General features: G+C 39.1%; 1 protein-coding gene across 1 annotated transcript; it reads left to right on the top strand.

The window, feature by feature from the left end:
• Window positions 1-1,265: 1,265 nt before the first annotated feature.
• On the top strand, window positions 1,266-15,774 carry cotl1 (coactosin-like F-actin binding protein 1). Its single transcript, XM_059335420.1, has 4 exons — window positions 1,266-1,701; window positions 2,580-2,662; window positions 10,594-10,751; window positions 13,232-15,774. The coding sequence occupies exons 1-4, from the start codon at window positions 1,625-1,627 to the stop codon at window positions 13,340-13,342; spliced, it is 429 nt and encodes a 142-aa protein (XP_059191403.1). The 5' UTR covers window positions 1,266-1,624; the 3' UTR covers window positions 13,343-15,774.
• Window positions 15,775-16,497: the final 723 nt, after the last annotated feature.

Consider the following 16,497-nt stretch of genomic DNA (forward strand, 5'->3'; position numbering starts at 1 on the left):
ACCTGGACTAGATCTCTGAACTTCATGCACTACTTAATTTAGTTTACTCATGTAACCCCGCCTTGCCCTGTATTGTGTAGTTCTTGTTCGCATTGTACTGAAATGAATAGTAGCCAGTCTTTTGTTGTAGGCCCACCTACATTGTTAAGACTTTTTCAATGATTTGCATTGCAATATATTTTGTAGCACAGTACTGTACATTTTTGTATAGGTTTACTGTATAACCATAGGGACAACTCTTAATTTAAATTAATCAAAATTAAACAGTTGAAGAAGAAAAAACCGGTAGATTTCAATACCCCTGCACTGGGTAAATTGTACAATGTAGCCTAAATAAAAACCGGATGTTTATTGCTTCGCCTTCAGAATAAAACTGATTTGTCAAAAAAAAAAAAAAAAAAGCATTACATTGCATTTTCTGTTGTACAAAAGAACAACGGTTGTACCTCCAATAATATATAAATTCTCATAGGATGTCACAGATATGCTCATTAAATTTATCTTAAAATAGGACTCTTTTGGTGTTTGTTGCAGTTGTTTCACATCTGTATTGAAGATTAGTTTTTGAGATAGTGCCCCATTCTTCCTCAACTTTTTTCTTCTTCATTAACTTCGTCTTGTTTTCTGATAGCAGAACTGACATCTTAAGCTTTGTGCCTTTCTTGATTTGTCCGATGTAGACAAACAAATTCAATATGGCAAATAACCATTAAGTGTAACCGGTAGTAAATGAAGATCAAATTTCATGCTACCAAAATGAAGTAAGTTAGTAAGTTTATTTTTTTTGTATGATTTAATTACCTAGGCATTTTCCGACAGAAATGTGAATTTAGATCAATGTAGGGTGTATGTTCATGTAAAAAACAACAACTTTGGGCCCCTTAAAAATTATGACATTATGTAAAACAAATAATTAGTACACTGCTGCTTTATTTTCCATAACAGACCCAAATATATAACAAATGTTGCAAATGTAGAAATAAAAAGTGTCTCACAAAGACAAAAGGCTATCAAATTAAAACACTTTTAAGAGCAAATTGAAAGTTACTACAGGTGATAATTCCAAGGTTATATGCCCATTTTAATTGGAGAAAAAGGTCATGGCATACACGTCTGGTGGCTAAATTTATCATTACATTTATATACTTTTTGAATAAGTATAATATCACACCCGTGTTTAGGTTAAATCCGTTCTCTTCACTACGTCTTACTTTATTCTGAAGGTCCTAGCCGGAAGATGTTGTATTTCTTGGTTGCCTTGACAGCGGCCCTCATTCCATTGACCATTCATACTGAGAAGGTGAATCCGGCGTCTGGGGGACTTCTCTGTCTGTCTGCTGGCAACCTGATCGACTAGCATCACCAACGCCCATAAAGTAGCAATATCCAGGAAATAAACCTAGCTGCTAGAGGAAGAGCTGTCTTTTTCCGCTACATTGTTCCAGTGCAGTGGTCGTGATTTTGGACTGAAGCCTATTGTATAACGTTATCAGTTTTAATTCTCTGACGCATATCATCAACAGCACAAGTTATCTGCTTTATTACTGTATAGCAGCTCTGCCTGAATTGGACTGACACAGCGTTGACTTCGACTGTTTGACTCCCGTCTAACGTTATACATAAAATGGAAACCCAGATCGATAAAGAGGCTTGCAGAGAGGCTTACAACCAAGTCAGAGACGATAACACGGACACCAATTGGTGAGTGTGCATGCTTACTTATCCAATATTCCGCTGAAGACTGTGACTAATGTATATTTCCTTGCACATATGCAAACGTTCCATACATATAGCGCTGGACCTAATCGGAATAATAAAAACTTGTTTGCCATTATTTACATCAATCAAACCGTTTTTCGATCTAATCCACATAGCCTGTTACCGCCCACTGCGCCGTCTTTTCGGTGGCTTAAATAAGAGGCGGACCTTTTTTTTTTTTTTTTAAATAAAACTTTTGTTTAAAACAGCAACATTTGGCTTACAGGATATACGCCGAATTAAAGATAGATTCATAAATATGCAGAAAGTGTAAAGGGTTGTATTGTATGCCTCATTAACTTTTTTATTTAATCAAGGAAACTTTAAATTACTCGATATTTGAACGTGGTTCGACCTGCCCACACTGAATACGCGCTAGAATGGCATAAAAGGGGCTTGCCCGCAACTCAAACCCTCGTGAATTGTTCATACTGGATACGTGAAACTCTGACTCAAATACATGTGCTTATAACAATATTGTTCCAAATACATGAAGCATTCAGTGTCTTCCCCGAGCTGATCTGATCTAGCTGATCTGTATTCTGGCTATTTAGCGGTCACACACTGCACAGTTATCAGGCCCAGCGGGGCAGAAGTAATTTCCTTTGTCCTGTATTCAGAGGATAACGTTATAGTAGTGACACTTACAAATGGCTCTTCCACAGCTCCCACCTTCACATGGACGTCTTAGGCATTTTGTGTATTGCGTTTTTCTGCAAAATGGCCCTAATGAGCACATAATGCTAATGGTGTGAATCAACAGATCATGAGACTGGATAACACATGGAGTAATAACGCACCGTGTATTCTGCATCTTTCAGGGCTGTGTTTAAATATGAGGGCTCTATGATCCTGCCTGCAGGGCAAGGGGCTGACTATGAGGACTTCAAGAGGATGTGCACAGGTAAAGAGCAGCTTTTATTTTCTATTTCCCATCCTAGTTGTTAACCAGGCCTTGCCATTGTAACGTATCCTCCTGCTGCTGACTTCTCTTGATTTTGTGGTGTATGTGTCCTGTGCATAGTCTGTCTCTTAAACAGCCTATATGGCACACAGCTTGACTTGGCAGAACACTAATCTTTTAAGACTCTGTGCTCAGTCACCCATTGGCCTTGAGCCCTGTAGCCTAACTACACTGTCAAAGCACTTAACAGTGTATGCATTGCATAATCTCTTCTACAATATCCTGTGAGTGGTTTTACAAGGTGAAAGATTTTAGGTCAACGATTTCTTGTTTCTTGAATTATAATGGGAAGATGCAGAAGTTTACTTTAAACTTTAATCCCCAACTAGATGGCATTCAAGTTTAATTTTCCACCTGTTCCTACATTCAAATAAAACAAATGTTCCTACTAAAGCATCTACATGCAGCTGAAAGAGGAAATGCATAATTAAAAACATGTTTTCCCTCTTGTCTGATTGTGTGTGTGTGTGTGTGTGTGTGTGTGTGTGCTTATGTGTCTTTTCTAATGAAGGATCACGTCTGCTGTGTATTCCCTGCACAGCACAGTGATTAGTAGTAACACTGTCTGCACAGAGCCCATTTGTGTTCATCACAACAGAAAAGGAAGAAAAATTCCCCCCCAAAAAGAGTCAAACAGGGACTTTTGAGATAATGGTTCCTAGTGAGCAAAAAGAAAAAGGGAACAAAAAAAAAAAAATTACACTCTGTGTAAGGTCCCCTATTTCAGTGTCTCGTAGTAAAGCATCTGCTCAGATGTTGGGTGTGGCTGTTCCTGATGCTAGCTCTTGTTGTCTTTAAAGCTTGCAGCCTCAGGCTTGTACTCCGTTTTTTCTTGCTTAGATTTCAGAGCTCACATTCCTATGTTGAAATCACTCATTTATCACCATGCTTTACAACATCTCAGCTGGTGCATTCGCCTTTAGTTCCTGTTCAGAGATGACACACACACATCCTTCTGTGTGTCGGCTTGCTTTCCTTATTTAGCAGAGAAGTTGTAACTCTGCAGAAAAACCCCTCAGAGTGTAGGAGGAGTTGCTGCAGACGGCTCGTCTAGTGAGGTTTTGAAGAGGAGGGCTCCCTTTGAATATTGATCTTTAAGTTATGCGGCTTCAGGAAGTAAAAATAGATCAATTCTGGTGTGCGCAACTTGGATCAGTGCAAGAAGAGCAGGGTATATTTCCACCAAGGCCTTAATCCTTACATCTAATTGAATTTGCCACTAGTAAAACACAATTCTGATCACAGATTGTAGCAACAACCAATAACTTATTTGGTCAGTATTGTAAATTATTAATTGCAGGTCATCATCTTGTGGCAAATACAGTTGTGATTGTTCCCTGATGGGAGGTGTTTCTCTGCTTTTCTCAAGTGTAGCCATGTTAGCGCCATGGCTCTAAGATGTCAGTGTTGGTCATTCTGTCCACCACTTTTGTCCAGACTGAATTTGCTCAACAAATGTTGGATGGCATGATTGATGTTGAATTCAGACATTCATTGTCCTCAGGGGACTGACTTTGAGTCCCTGACTCCTCCTGTAGCGCTACCTGCAGGTCAAAGTTTCCACCTATCCAGTGGATAGATTGTGACAGACTTTATGCAGACATTCATAATCTTCAGAGGATTACTGCTACTGACTTTTTCGTCTAGTGCAACTGAAAAGTTACCATTTTGTATTCTGACAACCTTTTCAGCTGGATTGATTGCAAAATTTGCTTCAGATATTCAATATCCCAAGTGGATGAATCCAAATAACCTAAACGATGCTCTGAATGTTCTTCTAGCGCTTCATTAAATTAGTTAAAATTTAGAGTTTTAAGCATTATTTTGTTGTTGCTGCACATTCACTTCAAGTATTTGTTTGCTCTTGGAGATAAAATCCCCAGATTGCGAAGTTGCACCAGAAACAGGCGGTTCTGAGACATCTGTCGCTGCTGCAACGTGTAAGACGAATTACACCAAAATACCCACAACTCACTTTGCACTGACTCAGTGAACTGCCCACCTTTTTGAACCATTGTGCCTTGAGGGCCACCTAAAAGGAAAACTAATGTAGTGTTCTTAATAGAAACTGTTCATCCTCTGGGAAGCATGAATAGGCTCAGAAAATGTAATGTTAGTCCGTCTGTTTAAATTTATATATTTTGTCATGGACCAAAGTGTTAAGGATGCATTTTAACCAGAGAGTGACCCTAGATATAGAAGATCCTTTTGGGATCCACACTCATTTAAATGGTCAACCACCTGACATCACCATCGTCAGGCCCTGCTGTTAGTGAAAATAAAAAACAACACCAAACTTGGACTCAGCTGACATGTTGGTAACACCACTCCTTGCCAATCCCACCTGACACTGTCCTCCAGAGACAGCTCTAGTTTCCAGGCTGTGCCGCAGAGGGACTGAGCTCTGGCTCAGAGAGCGCACACAGGAAGATACGGTGTCACCCGCCAACCTTTGGAGTGCTAAACTGAAGTCAATTTATGCAGAGCAGCATGTCTCCCAAAGTCTTCTTTTGCTGTGTCATCATTGTTGTAGTTTCAATGCAGTTGTTTCTGCAGCAGGAGGGGAGGCCGGCTGCAGACAAAACTGCTCTGAAACTACATGCATTGTCAGCATGGTTTTAAAGAGAAGACAAACCAGGAAACCAGAGGGAGGAAGTGTAGGGGTGTGTGGGCAGGCTCCAGGTCCGAGTGTTAGTACTTGGTTCCTCCTTGGTATCTCCAATTCACCTTGAGTGTCACGGAATAGACCAATTGAGTCAGGTGACCGTGTGTGTGTGTGTGTGTGTGTGTGTGGTGCTCCAGGTGAGGTGTTGAAACTAGCAATGTCCTGTGTGGCTGCACTGATAAGACTCTTTACAGTGGCTGCTCCTGTTAATGTGCTGCCGGTCTGATCTTAGAAACGTGCAACTGAGGCTCTGCCAGGAAAGTCTTAATCAGCTGCTTTAACAGGTTCATAAAGATAACACAGGCCGCACTGTAAAAACTCTTAATGCAATTTAGTAAAATCATCTGACCTTTGAACAGTAACTGTGTTACCGCCAGATCTGTTCCAGAATGTATCATTTCAAATCATAAAGTGATTGATTGTTTTTCTAGTGTTTAGTTTATGTTGGTTATCTAGGACATATCTAGGGAAAGACACCACTGACTTGCATAATGGGAAGTTCTCTTGTTTCTAACCAAATCAGGATATCTTGGCCAATGCTTCTTCGATTTTGACTGTTTTTAAAAAAAATCTCACTATCATCAGTTCTTCAAGTCCCTCTCCAGAGACGTTTTAAAGTAGGTTCAGATGCCCTAATAGGATTTATGTTTTGTTTTAGAGGGTTTTCCTAAATTAAAAGTTCAGAAAAACACTCTTGAAGCACATCTACTTCTTTCTTAAGCTAAAGTTCTGCATCTGGCATTTGCCCACCAGCATGCGTAGGTTGACCGATGAAAGAGCAGTGCAAGTCAGCCAGTGAGTGAGCTTCACGCCCTGCAGTGTGCAGACTGCAGCGGCTGCGTCAGCGTCTGGTCTATTTTTTCTGTTAGAGGAAACACTGAAGATCCTCCAGACTCAGATGAGGAGTCTGCGGTGCACCAAAATCAGCGACTAGCAGATGTATCAGAAGGGTAGGTGTAGTTAGGTGTAGTTAGGTGTAGTTGTTTAGCTTGTTTATGCTTGTTTGTTAGTTTGTAACTGGCTGAAAAGTCTGGAGGTTTCAGGTTTTCTTTTATGGCTTTTGATTGGCTTTTCGAAGTAGTGACGTACCTAATAAAGCATGCCGGCACATGTTTGAATCTCAGATTATAGGGATGTTCACAGACATTACCCCCCTACAGTAAAAGAATGTGACACAAATTTGATCAATTTTGAATTGGTATAGTCAAGGTCTGACATTTTACAAGACATTAACACAAAAAACCCACATTTTTCATTGGAGCGAGACCTTAAGCTTTAAGAACGTACAATATAAAATCATTCTGAGCTATATTTTGTAAAAAAAAAAAAAAATCACAGGAAATAGGTGAAGAGGGTATATTCTAATTGTAATCATGTGCATAATCATGATGAATCCTTTCATCCATCCAGCAGGGAGCTGCACACACTGTGTTCATGCTGCACATTCTGTGTGATGCTGTCAAAGCCCAGTTAGTGCTGATGGGATGCTCTTCACTGTTGTCACCACTGTGGTTCTCCTTAGTCTTAGAATGATATTTTGTAAGAAAGCTGCCTGGTGGAACTTAAAAAGTGTTGGTGAATAATTCTGGCAGGGTTTCTGCCAGTCATTGGTGCATTGCAGTGGTTCTGGTGCAGGAAAATGGGCTTTTGTCTCAGCCGGTGAGAACCCACGCTGACATGGGAAGAACATGCAAAATCCACACAGAAGAAGCCCATTTTATATCATAGTAATGGTATATATGAAGATAGAGATATTGTTCTGTACATTCAATAAGACATGTTTCAAAATAACTATACTGTACTTTGATTCTTTTTCTTATTTGGACCTTCCAGAGGCTACAAAGACCAAGGCCTCAAAACAACAAAACTAGAATTCTTCCATTGTGGAAGCTTAAAGGTCCCTGAGAACAATCATTTCGAGTGTTTCAGGTTTTAAAGTTAACAGGACGCCTCCTCATGCTCCGTATTTACAATTTCTGTCCAAATTCCGTTACAAAACTGCACGATAATCTTGAGATCACGCAAGAATATCTAACACAGTAGGAACTATTTGTCACACGCTTTCATCAGTCTTTAACCTTTGAGATTTTCAGTACGTATTAAATGGATTTGCATCCACATTTTTTGTGTTGTTAATCTAGTAAGGATGGAAACATAACGAGCTCAGGGATCTCTCTGCCAGTAGTTAGGCTGCTCTGTTGCAGAATTGGGGAGGTTTTCCCCTGCAGCTCATAGTCAGAGTATACAATTTTTGTCAGTCACACAGAGACAGAAACATCTGGAAGACAATAATGAGTTATTGTTTTTGTTACATAATCACACTGTTCACCTGAATACAGAGCAAAGACAGTCTGACTATGTATGAGACAATAAGGGGAATAGGTGTGAAATGGCATTATTTCACCAATTTGTGTGTGAAATAAGCAGTATACGTTTCTCAACTTACTGTACTACACCTTCTCTGAATTAAGTCCAAAAGGTCATCTTTGTGTGTGTGTCTGTGTGTGTGTGTGTGTGTGTGTGTGTGTGTGTGCGCGTGTGTTAAAGGGGGTAAATGTGAAACTCATCATTTAGGAAATGATGACTAGAAAGCCTTGTCAGCTCTGTGGGCTCCAAGTTTAACCACCACTGCTTCCTCTATGGTGCCTTTACTTGCTGATAATTCAATAAATATCAATAAATCTCTGTTTATGCTGCTTATTGAAAGGAATATGATGAAATTAAACCCTGGGTTTAGTCCCTCTTCTCTTCTACCTCATGCTTTTTTTTAAACAAAACACATGTCTGGCTTTGGAAATGTATCATTTAAATTTATTTAAGACTAAAGTTAGAAGCAGTTAGTGGTTAGCATTACTTTAGGCACATGTCAAGCTCTCTGTCCATCAGGGAACGTTGTAAATCACTGAGAGTGGAGTCAGAGCAGCCAGAGGACATCAGAGGGAAAACCAGAAAACATTCATATGACTAACAGTGGTCTGTTGCATTTGTAGGCTGTAAATTTGGAATAGGAACAGGGCATTTCAGTTCAGATATTAACAACGTTTGAACAAATGTTCGAATTTCGAGTCAAACTGAAAACCCTAGTCAGTAAAAATGCTATTATTCGCTCTGAGCGCAGAGAGTAGTGTTTTTTCTGCCTGTTTCTGTGACAGCTGTTAGATTCTGTGATGTCAAATGCGACGCCTTAAAATGGTGACTGTGTTGTTTTCGTCAAAGATATTATTATGATAGACTTGAATCCAAATATGTTTTTGTAGAAGTAGTATGATCTGAATTATTAACAATGAACTAATTGCTTTTTCGCCAACATTTGTATAACTTCATACGAAATACTACCTTTTACTCCTTTTTGACCACGGTTGTTCCAGGGCCGGTTCAGAGCTGGTACCTAATCTTGAACCAGTTCTTTGCTCGGACAGGAAACACTGGTTCCAGAGCGGCACCAACTTTTTGCTGGTCTTGGACCATGAACCTCTTACGTCAGGGGCTGGGGGCGGGATTATCTGACAAACAAGACCAACTAAAACATGTTTCATTAATTTTATTTTATTCGTTTAACTGTAATGTGATTGATACAGGCTCGAGTTAACGAGTTAGAGTTAGCAGTCTAGTGTTAGCTTACATCGAAGTCTAACATTAACATCTGTGTAGTATCTATGTAGTCTTTCATTATTGTTATTATACTTGCTAAGAGAGCGGAGACATATACAGATGTATACAGTGACGTAATGACGTGGCTCTCATGCCTATGGAAAAGCAAACAGGTTCTGAGAAGGTTCGCAAGTTGAACTAACTGCGAACCAGCACCAGTCCAGCAAAAGAACTAGCTTTGCTTTGGTCGAAAAGGGGTCAATGAAGGATGTAAGGGGTCAGAGTTGAAAAAATTCAAATCCTAGTGGTAGTTGTTGAAGGGTTACCGATGCTCCTTTTTAGTCATAAAAAACAAACACGGCACCATGCCACTGAGAAGAAAATTAAATGATTTTAACTAATGATATTGTAGAAAAACAAAGATGTTAAATTTGGGATGTGCTAATTAGGACAGGATAGATTGAATTTTGGCAAGGTTCAGGGAGAATGATAGGAAAAAAGAGCCCTGCGTCTGTGATTCTGTATTACATAAACAGGAGGGTCTTACCTTAATGCTGCCATCAGTTTGGCACTGGCCTGAGCATGACCACTGGCAATGAATGAATGAATCAATCAATCAATCAATCAATCAATCAATCAATCAATCAATCAATCAATCAATCAATCAATCAATCAATCAATCAATCAATCAATCAATCAATCAATCAATCAATCAATCAATCAAAATATGTATTTATAAATCCATAACAGAAAACGTATTAACACAAACGTTGAATAAGACATCGAAACCAACCAACCAACCTTTTTAAAGTGTGGCCCTTTTTATTGTCAAGCTGTTCTACTAGTGAAACCTCACTACATGTTGCATGCTAAGGAGTCATGTTTCCTGCTCTCATTGTTTCATTTGTAAAGGATTTAGAGGCCCAATGAGGTACAAGTCCAAAAGAAAAGCAGCAGAAGTGTTTTTTTTCCCTCTGTAGCCTTGTTGCATGTATTCAGACATTATTTACAGTCAGTCAGTTCTGCAGTGGACCACCGTGAGAGTGACAGGCGTGGTCACTGGGAGGTTTGTGACACAACTGCAAGGCTCACAAAAGATATTAGTCATTTTGTCTGTTGACCTGAATATTTCCCTACTACACACACACACACACACACACACACACACACACACACTTCACCAAGTCTGGGGGTGTTGGGACTCTGCCAGTGCAGTGGAACTACAAAAAGCAGAACCTCATATTTATCTGCACTGCAACACTGACACTCTTCTTGCTCACTCTCTTTGTTTGTCTGTCACACACATGCACAAGACACACACACACACACACACACACACACACACACACACACTAACACACAGTGCAGTTTTGAATGGTTATGTAAGTGACACTTTGGAATCACAATGTGTAGCCTTTTTCTATCAGCAGAAGGAAAAACAGAGCTTAGATCACATGAGGGGAAGTCAATTAGTACCTGCTGTTTGTGTGTGTCAGCCCCTCATTGGACAGGATCATTCTGTGTGTATGCATTCTACTAAGTGTGTAACATAAAATTTGCTGTAAGAGCCTTCATATCTGCAGTCTTACATAGTCTCTTCCATCTCTTCCCTCAGATGACGCTCGCCTGTTTGCCTTCATCCGGATCACAACGGGAGACGCCATGAGCAAACGAGCCAAGTTCACTCTCATCACCTGGATTGGTGACAACATTGGTGGGCTGCAGCGCGCCAAGGTCAGCACGGACAAGTCGCTGGTCAAGGAGATCGTGCAGGTCAGAGACTCTGTGGTGTTGCATGTGGAGAAAGTTGCAATTAAAATAATGGTTGTCATCATGAAGCTGTAATGGTTCCTTTGGGGAAACTGGGTGATTACAGAGGCAGCATGGCAACAGTGTTGCAAACAGTGCTGCCTGGAGAGGTTTTCTAAAAAACAAGAAACTATCTGAAATCTGGATAATATGAAGACTGAACATGGTGGAAGGAAAAATAAAGAGCAGAACATACAAAATAAAAATAAAAATGTATTGAACAACAGGGGGAAATAGGACAAAGCAAGTAAATATACTATAATCAAATGGATGCTGCTTTGTGTCTGCTGTTTATGTAAACAACATAGAACATTTGTTAAAGGTGATATTATGTCATTTTACATTTAAAAAGTTGTTTTATTGCACCAAATTTGTTAACGTTTTTTTATGTCGTAAAACAAGACAACCAAATAATGTATCATCATTGACTGATGTTTTTTAACAATGATGAAAAAATTGGAAGGTAGTCTGTCATGTTGCCAGATTAAAAAACTGGAGGCGATCTACCGTAGCTTTAAGTAAAACACATGCCCTGTCCAGTCGACACTGTTGGTTGTAACAAAGGTAACGCAATGCAGTAATATATTATGTTTAAGGGGGCAAATAGCTCATTGCAAAAGTAAAGCTAACTGCAACCATAAGGAATATAATCATAGCATATGCATGTCAAGTACCCACATCCTACTCGCTCTACATCCTCCTTGCTCCTTTGTGGTGGTTCTGTTTATCTTGTCTCTCCATGTCCCTAAAACCAAATAATATAAAATGAAATCCAATAAATGTACGATATCATTGATGAAAATGACAGGTAATAATAGATCATAATGGAATTTTTACAACCCTGTCTTCCCTTCTCTTGTGCAACCACTGTGATCAAAAACTCCATGTTGTTCCTTTAATATGCTAACTTATGTTTAACTAAGCATTGTTGCTGTTATCACCTCATCCAGAGGACACAGAATGGTTTCTTTGTCCTCCAGAATTTATTGCAACAGAGTATCAAGAAAATCAATCATTTATATTACTGATTACCCGACACCACCTGCAATGCAGCATTTTTAATAATTAATCCCTATGAATCAAACCAGAAATTGACAGTTGGTAAGTGTATTAGCTTGAGAAGCATTTTCCCCTCTTCAATATTTTTTTATTGCATGAAATGATGAAAAATCCTTGGGGGGGATAAAGCAGTGGCTTAATAAACAGCCCGGAGTGAAATTTGAATGAATCTCAGAGGAGTAGCATGTTACCTGTTAGCCCAACAGATACAGTAGTTCAATAACTGTTCAGCCATGTAAGTTGTCACCAGACATCTAGAACTAAATGTTTTGGAAAGAATTGCAGATTAATTTCTGTGCCACTTACTGGTGTGACAGGACCTTAAAGGGATAGTCCTGGATTTTGGACATGAAGTTATATGAAATACTTGCCAGTAGTGTAGTGGATGCAAAGCTATTTTCTTACTTGCTGAGCTCTCTTGTTGGAGTTCTGGCCGTTCCGATCCTGAAATAAATAGCTCCGACAAGCTGGTAGCGTCACTAAACTACAAGATTTTACTCCTCAAAACTACAACTATACTACAAGGTCACCCATTCCACCTCGTGCATATTAGGGCTGGGCGATATATCGATATAAAAAATATATCAATATATTTTTAAATATGATATGGAATTAGACCATATTATATATATCGATATAGTTAAAATTAGCACTGTTATCCTGCTTTATATATAAATGCTCATATTTAGGTCATTTAGTTCTTTTGTAATTTTCATTATTCTTTTCTCATTTAAATATATTTATTTCAGAAAAAGATTGGCCTATTTTATTTCATAGGCTATTTTTATTTAAGACATTTTTTATTTAAATATGCACTTTATGGAAATTTGATTTAAAAAAAAAAAAAAAAAGGTACTCCTGTTGTTATACAGTGTTTATGTTCACTTAAATACACAGTTTCAATAAAACTACTTGTGACATGTCATATTTGGCTTTGACTTTGAACATATGCTCTCACTTTGCCATAAAAATATCAGTATATGTATCGTATAGCATGAATATATTGGAATATGACTTTTGGTCCATATCGCCCAGCCGTAATGCATATCAAGAACCAACTTCACTTGGCGCTATTTTGTTTCTTTAAAAAGCCAGTTAACACAATGCCGGGCCTGTACGCTGTACTAGGTTTTTTGCTGCCAACTGATGTCTTCATTATTATATATCAGAAGCTGTGAAGTAATTTTTTACTTGTAAGTAAAAAAAAAAAAAAAAGTTAAATAAATGTATTTATTTTTTATTTATATGGAACCAAATCATGACACCTTCATGTACTGAATGTTGGAATGTATTTCCCCGGTCAGATTATTCAGCCCTAATTAGCTTGGTTTGTTCCCATTCTGCAACAAATGAAAACAAACTTTTTTTTTGTTTTGTTTCTGCAGAACTTTGCCAAGGAGTTCGTGTTCAGTGACCCAAAGGAACTGGATGCGGACTACATCCGCACAGAGCTGAAGAAGGCTGGTGGAGCCAACTATGATGCTCAGGCCGAGTAGAGATGTGCCACGGTCCACTGGAAGGGTTGGGGTTGGGATCGGGGTGGGTCAGGTGTGGTCCGGGTGGGGTGTAGTGGAATAAGCGGGGGCAGGGGCAGGGGGGGGGGGGGTTGTTGGGGCAGGGCTGCTACCTCTTGGGGAGAGGGCGAGGCAGGATGGAGAGGGCGCTCGACGAAAGGGAAATGCATGCACAAACAGAGCAGAGGTGCACCAGGAGCAGTTTGTACAACCAATGTAAGTCTTTCAAATGTCAACCAAACACTGTTTATGCTGCCTTATAATGGCCGATAAGAAAACAGTAGCTCTCATTAGTTTAACAGCTTATCAAATTACTCTCAACAACAGCTTCAGAATAGATAAAAACACATTAGTGTAACTGTAGTTATTGAATGTATTGGTAGTTTCCTGAAGTGCAGATGCTGTTGGTGCGCCTCTAGAATGATAGCATCTGCATTAGGGCGTTTATATACTCGCTTTTTACTGTGCATGTGTGACCTGCATCAGTTTATGTATGTGAAAGATCAAAAAGTACATCCACAGATTATCTGGGGACAAAATATCCCTGGGCCACACTGGAATACCTTCAGATTGTGCACCTTTTAAAGACACCTTTTTGATTTTTCCTGGAGTTAGATGAGAAGATTGATAGCACTTCCTTGTCTCTATGGTATATTTATAGCTGGTAGTTTTAGCAGCTGATTAGCTTAGCACAAAGACACAGGGATCACTTCGTTTGTTTATTCCATACAAAAACTGAAGTGAAAATATGACACAGAAGAAATAGAAGAAGAAATAGTCCTGTATGATGAGATGGCAGATTGTCTTTTTTACACGTTTTTGTACCAATGAAACAAATCAGATGCAATGAATTCATTTGCAAGCTTTAGAGGGGCTGGTAGCTACAGTCTTTTTTTTTTTTTCACTTTTTGTCAGAGCCAGGCACCTATTTTTAGTTTTTCTACTGAGCTAAACTAATCAGCTGCTGGCTGTAGCTTTATATCGAACAGACCGATATGAGAGTGGTATCAACTTTCTCATGTGCCTAAAAGAAACACCAAGAAACTACTAATTCAAGACTCTCTAAAAGAAGAAAGATAGCAACCATACACACACATGCAGTTAAAAGCAAGTGTATAAGCGCTCTTAAAGATCACACACTGCCTTCTCTCCTCTCCTAGCCTCTGCCGTCTCCCCAGTCAGCTCATGGTTGGTTATCTACTGTGCTGTGCATCAACATCTCACACTCATCCTCATCTCAGCTGGGCTGCAGTTGAGCAAAAGGAAGTTACATCGAGGCTTCAGTACTGTTTGCTATAGGGATAATTTCATGTAACGAGGATGAGAAAGGGTTTCACTTCAAAATGACACATCATAAATCGTGGTTCATGTCGTCAGAATGAGTATACTGATGAAGAATGATGTGTCATTTTGAAAGGAAACTTTTTTTTTTACTTGCAGACGTGTTTGACACCAGAGCATGCTCTTAGTCATGATACACTGTACCTCCAGGAGGACGAGATCTCCATTTTCTAACAATATCCTTGGTGATGGTTGCTGGATTGCTTTGAGTAATCCTGAGTCATACTGCTAAGTACACATTTAGCCACCTCTTCATCTCTCGCCAGACAGCTGTGTTTGGATTACAGCCTCAAAGTCAACCATTACGTCTTGTCCTGAGGCGGACTGTAAATGCTGTGTGCTTTGAAAGCCTTTTATCACTATTCCAAATCATTCTTTATGTGACCTCTGGACCTTCTTTCAATGTAGTTTTCACTTTCTCCTTGATCTATGTTAGCGGTCTTTAGAGCTGGGGCAGGAGTTTTAGAAGAGGATAAATAATAAAAACAACTAATATATGGACCACTTTACAGCTCTAATAGTCATGTATTGAATGTTTCCAAAAATCTCAAAGGATTCTGAGAATGGAGATCTTTGTCTCTGGTGTTTCATCTCACGATTGACCACTTTAAGATATCCATGCCTACTGTAACCTACTGTGTTTGACTGCCTTAGCTTCCTAGGGAGAGAGGGGCATCATGGGAGCTTGTGAACACTACACTGTGATTGGCTCTCGTCCTTACACGGGGGCGGGGATTTGATCTGCACGTGGCTTCTCACTACGTGGGCCTGGGCTTATCATCCCAGCCCGGGAGAAGCCATTTCTCGGTTGTAGCATCTCTTGTTTATTTGGTTTCAGCCCTCTCTTCCCCCCTGCAAAAAAAGTGGATGTTTTTCTTACCTTCGTTGTTTTTGAGATGAATTTTATTTTCTCTGAAGAGTTTTACCTTTTGATTTTATTTGTAAGAGCATTGTTATCTTTGGTCATTGGCAGAAGAGATTTTCAAAAAAATAATGCAAAAAAGAAAAAGAAAGAAAATTGAAGTTGGCACAAGATCCGTCATTTCAAAATAAAATTGATGTTTTTTCCATAACCTGCTTTTAAAGTCTCTTTTTTTGTGTCTCTGAAACTTACATTACCATGAAGAGTAGGGTTTTTTTTTTGGTAAAGACTGAAAACTTAAAAATTAAGTTGGGTTGTGTCCATGCTAGTTATCAACTTTTTGTTGGCATAGACCCTGAAAAAAAGGGTTTTTAAACATTTAATCTGTGTTAGTAGTCCTTAAAGGTGGAGGAAAATATCAATACAGCATAGTATCATGATATTTTGCATGGCAATATTATAGAGACTGTATCCCAAATCGGACACCGTTATTTACTGTTTTCACTGTCATTTTGAATAAAATCGCCACCACCAGTGTAGGTAAAAATAAATTGTACATACTTAACAATGTACATGTGAAATTTAATTTGTGTACATGGAGATTTACATATCTAATTCCAATATGAAAGTAAATCTGATGAGAGAAAGCAGGAAGAATGCTTGGGCAACTCTCAGGCAACAATCTTAAAAGTACATCTTTATTTTTACTATACTGTATTTTATTGTGAAGGATAGAAGTACGGTCCGGGTGTGTTGATAAAGATGGTTGATAAAGGTGTAATTTATTTGGCTAATCCAGAAACATCCAATTTCCCCTGAAAAACTCAGCAGCCCCCATTGTTTTACAGCGAGGAGATCCAAGTGTCCGATTTGGGATACAGTTAGCGGACGGCTAATTTACCGACGTTAGCGTCCTTTAGCTGACTCTGGTAAA

Source organism: Centropristis striata, chromosome 6 (genome assembly GCF_030273125.1).
Source record: "Centropristis striata isolate RG_2023a ecotype Rhode Island chromosome 6, C.striata_1.0, whole genome shotgun sequence".
NCBI lineage: Eukaryota > Metazoa > Chordata > Actinopteri > Perciformes > Serranidae > Centropristis > Centropristis striata.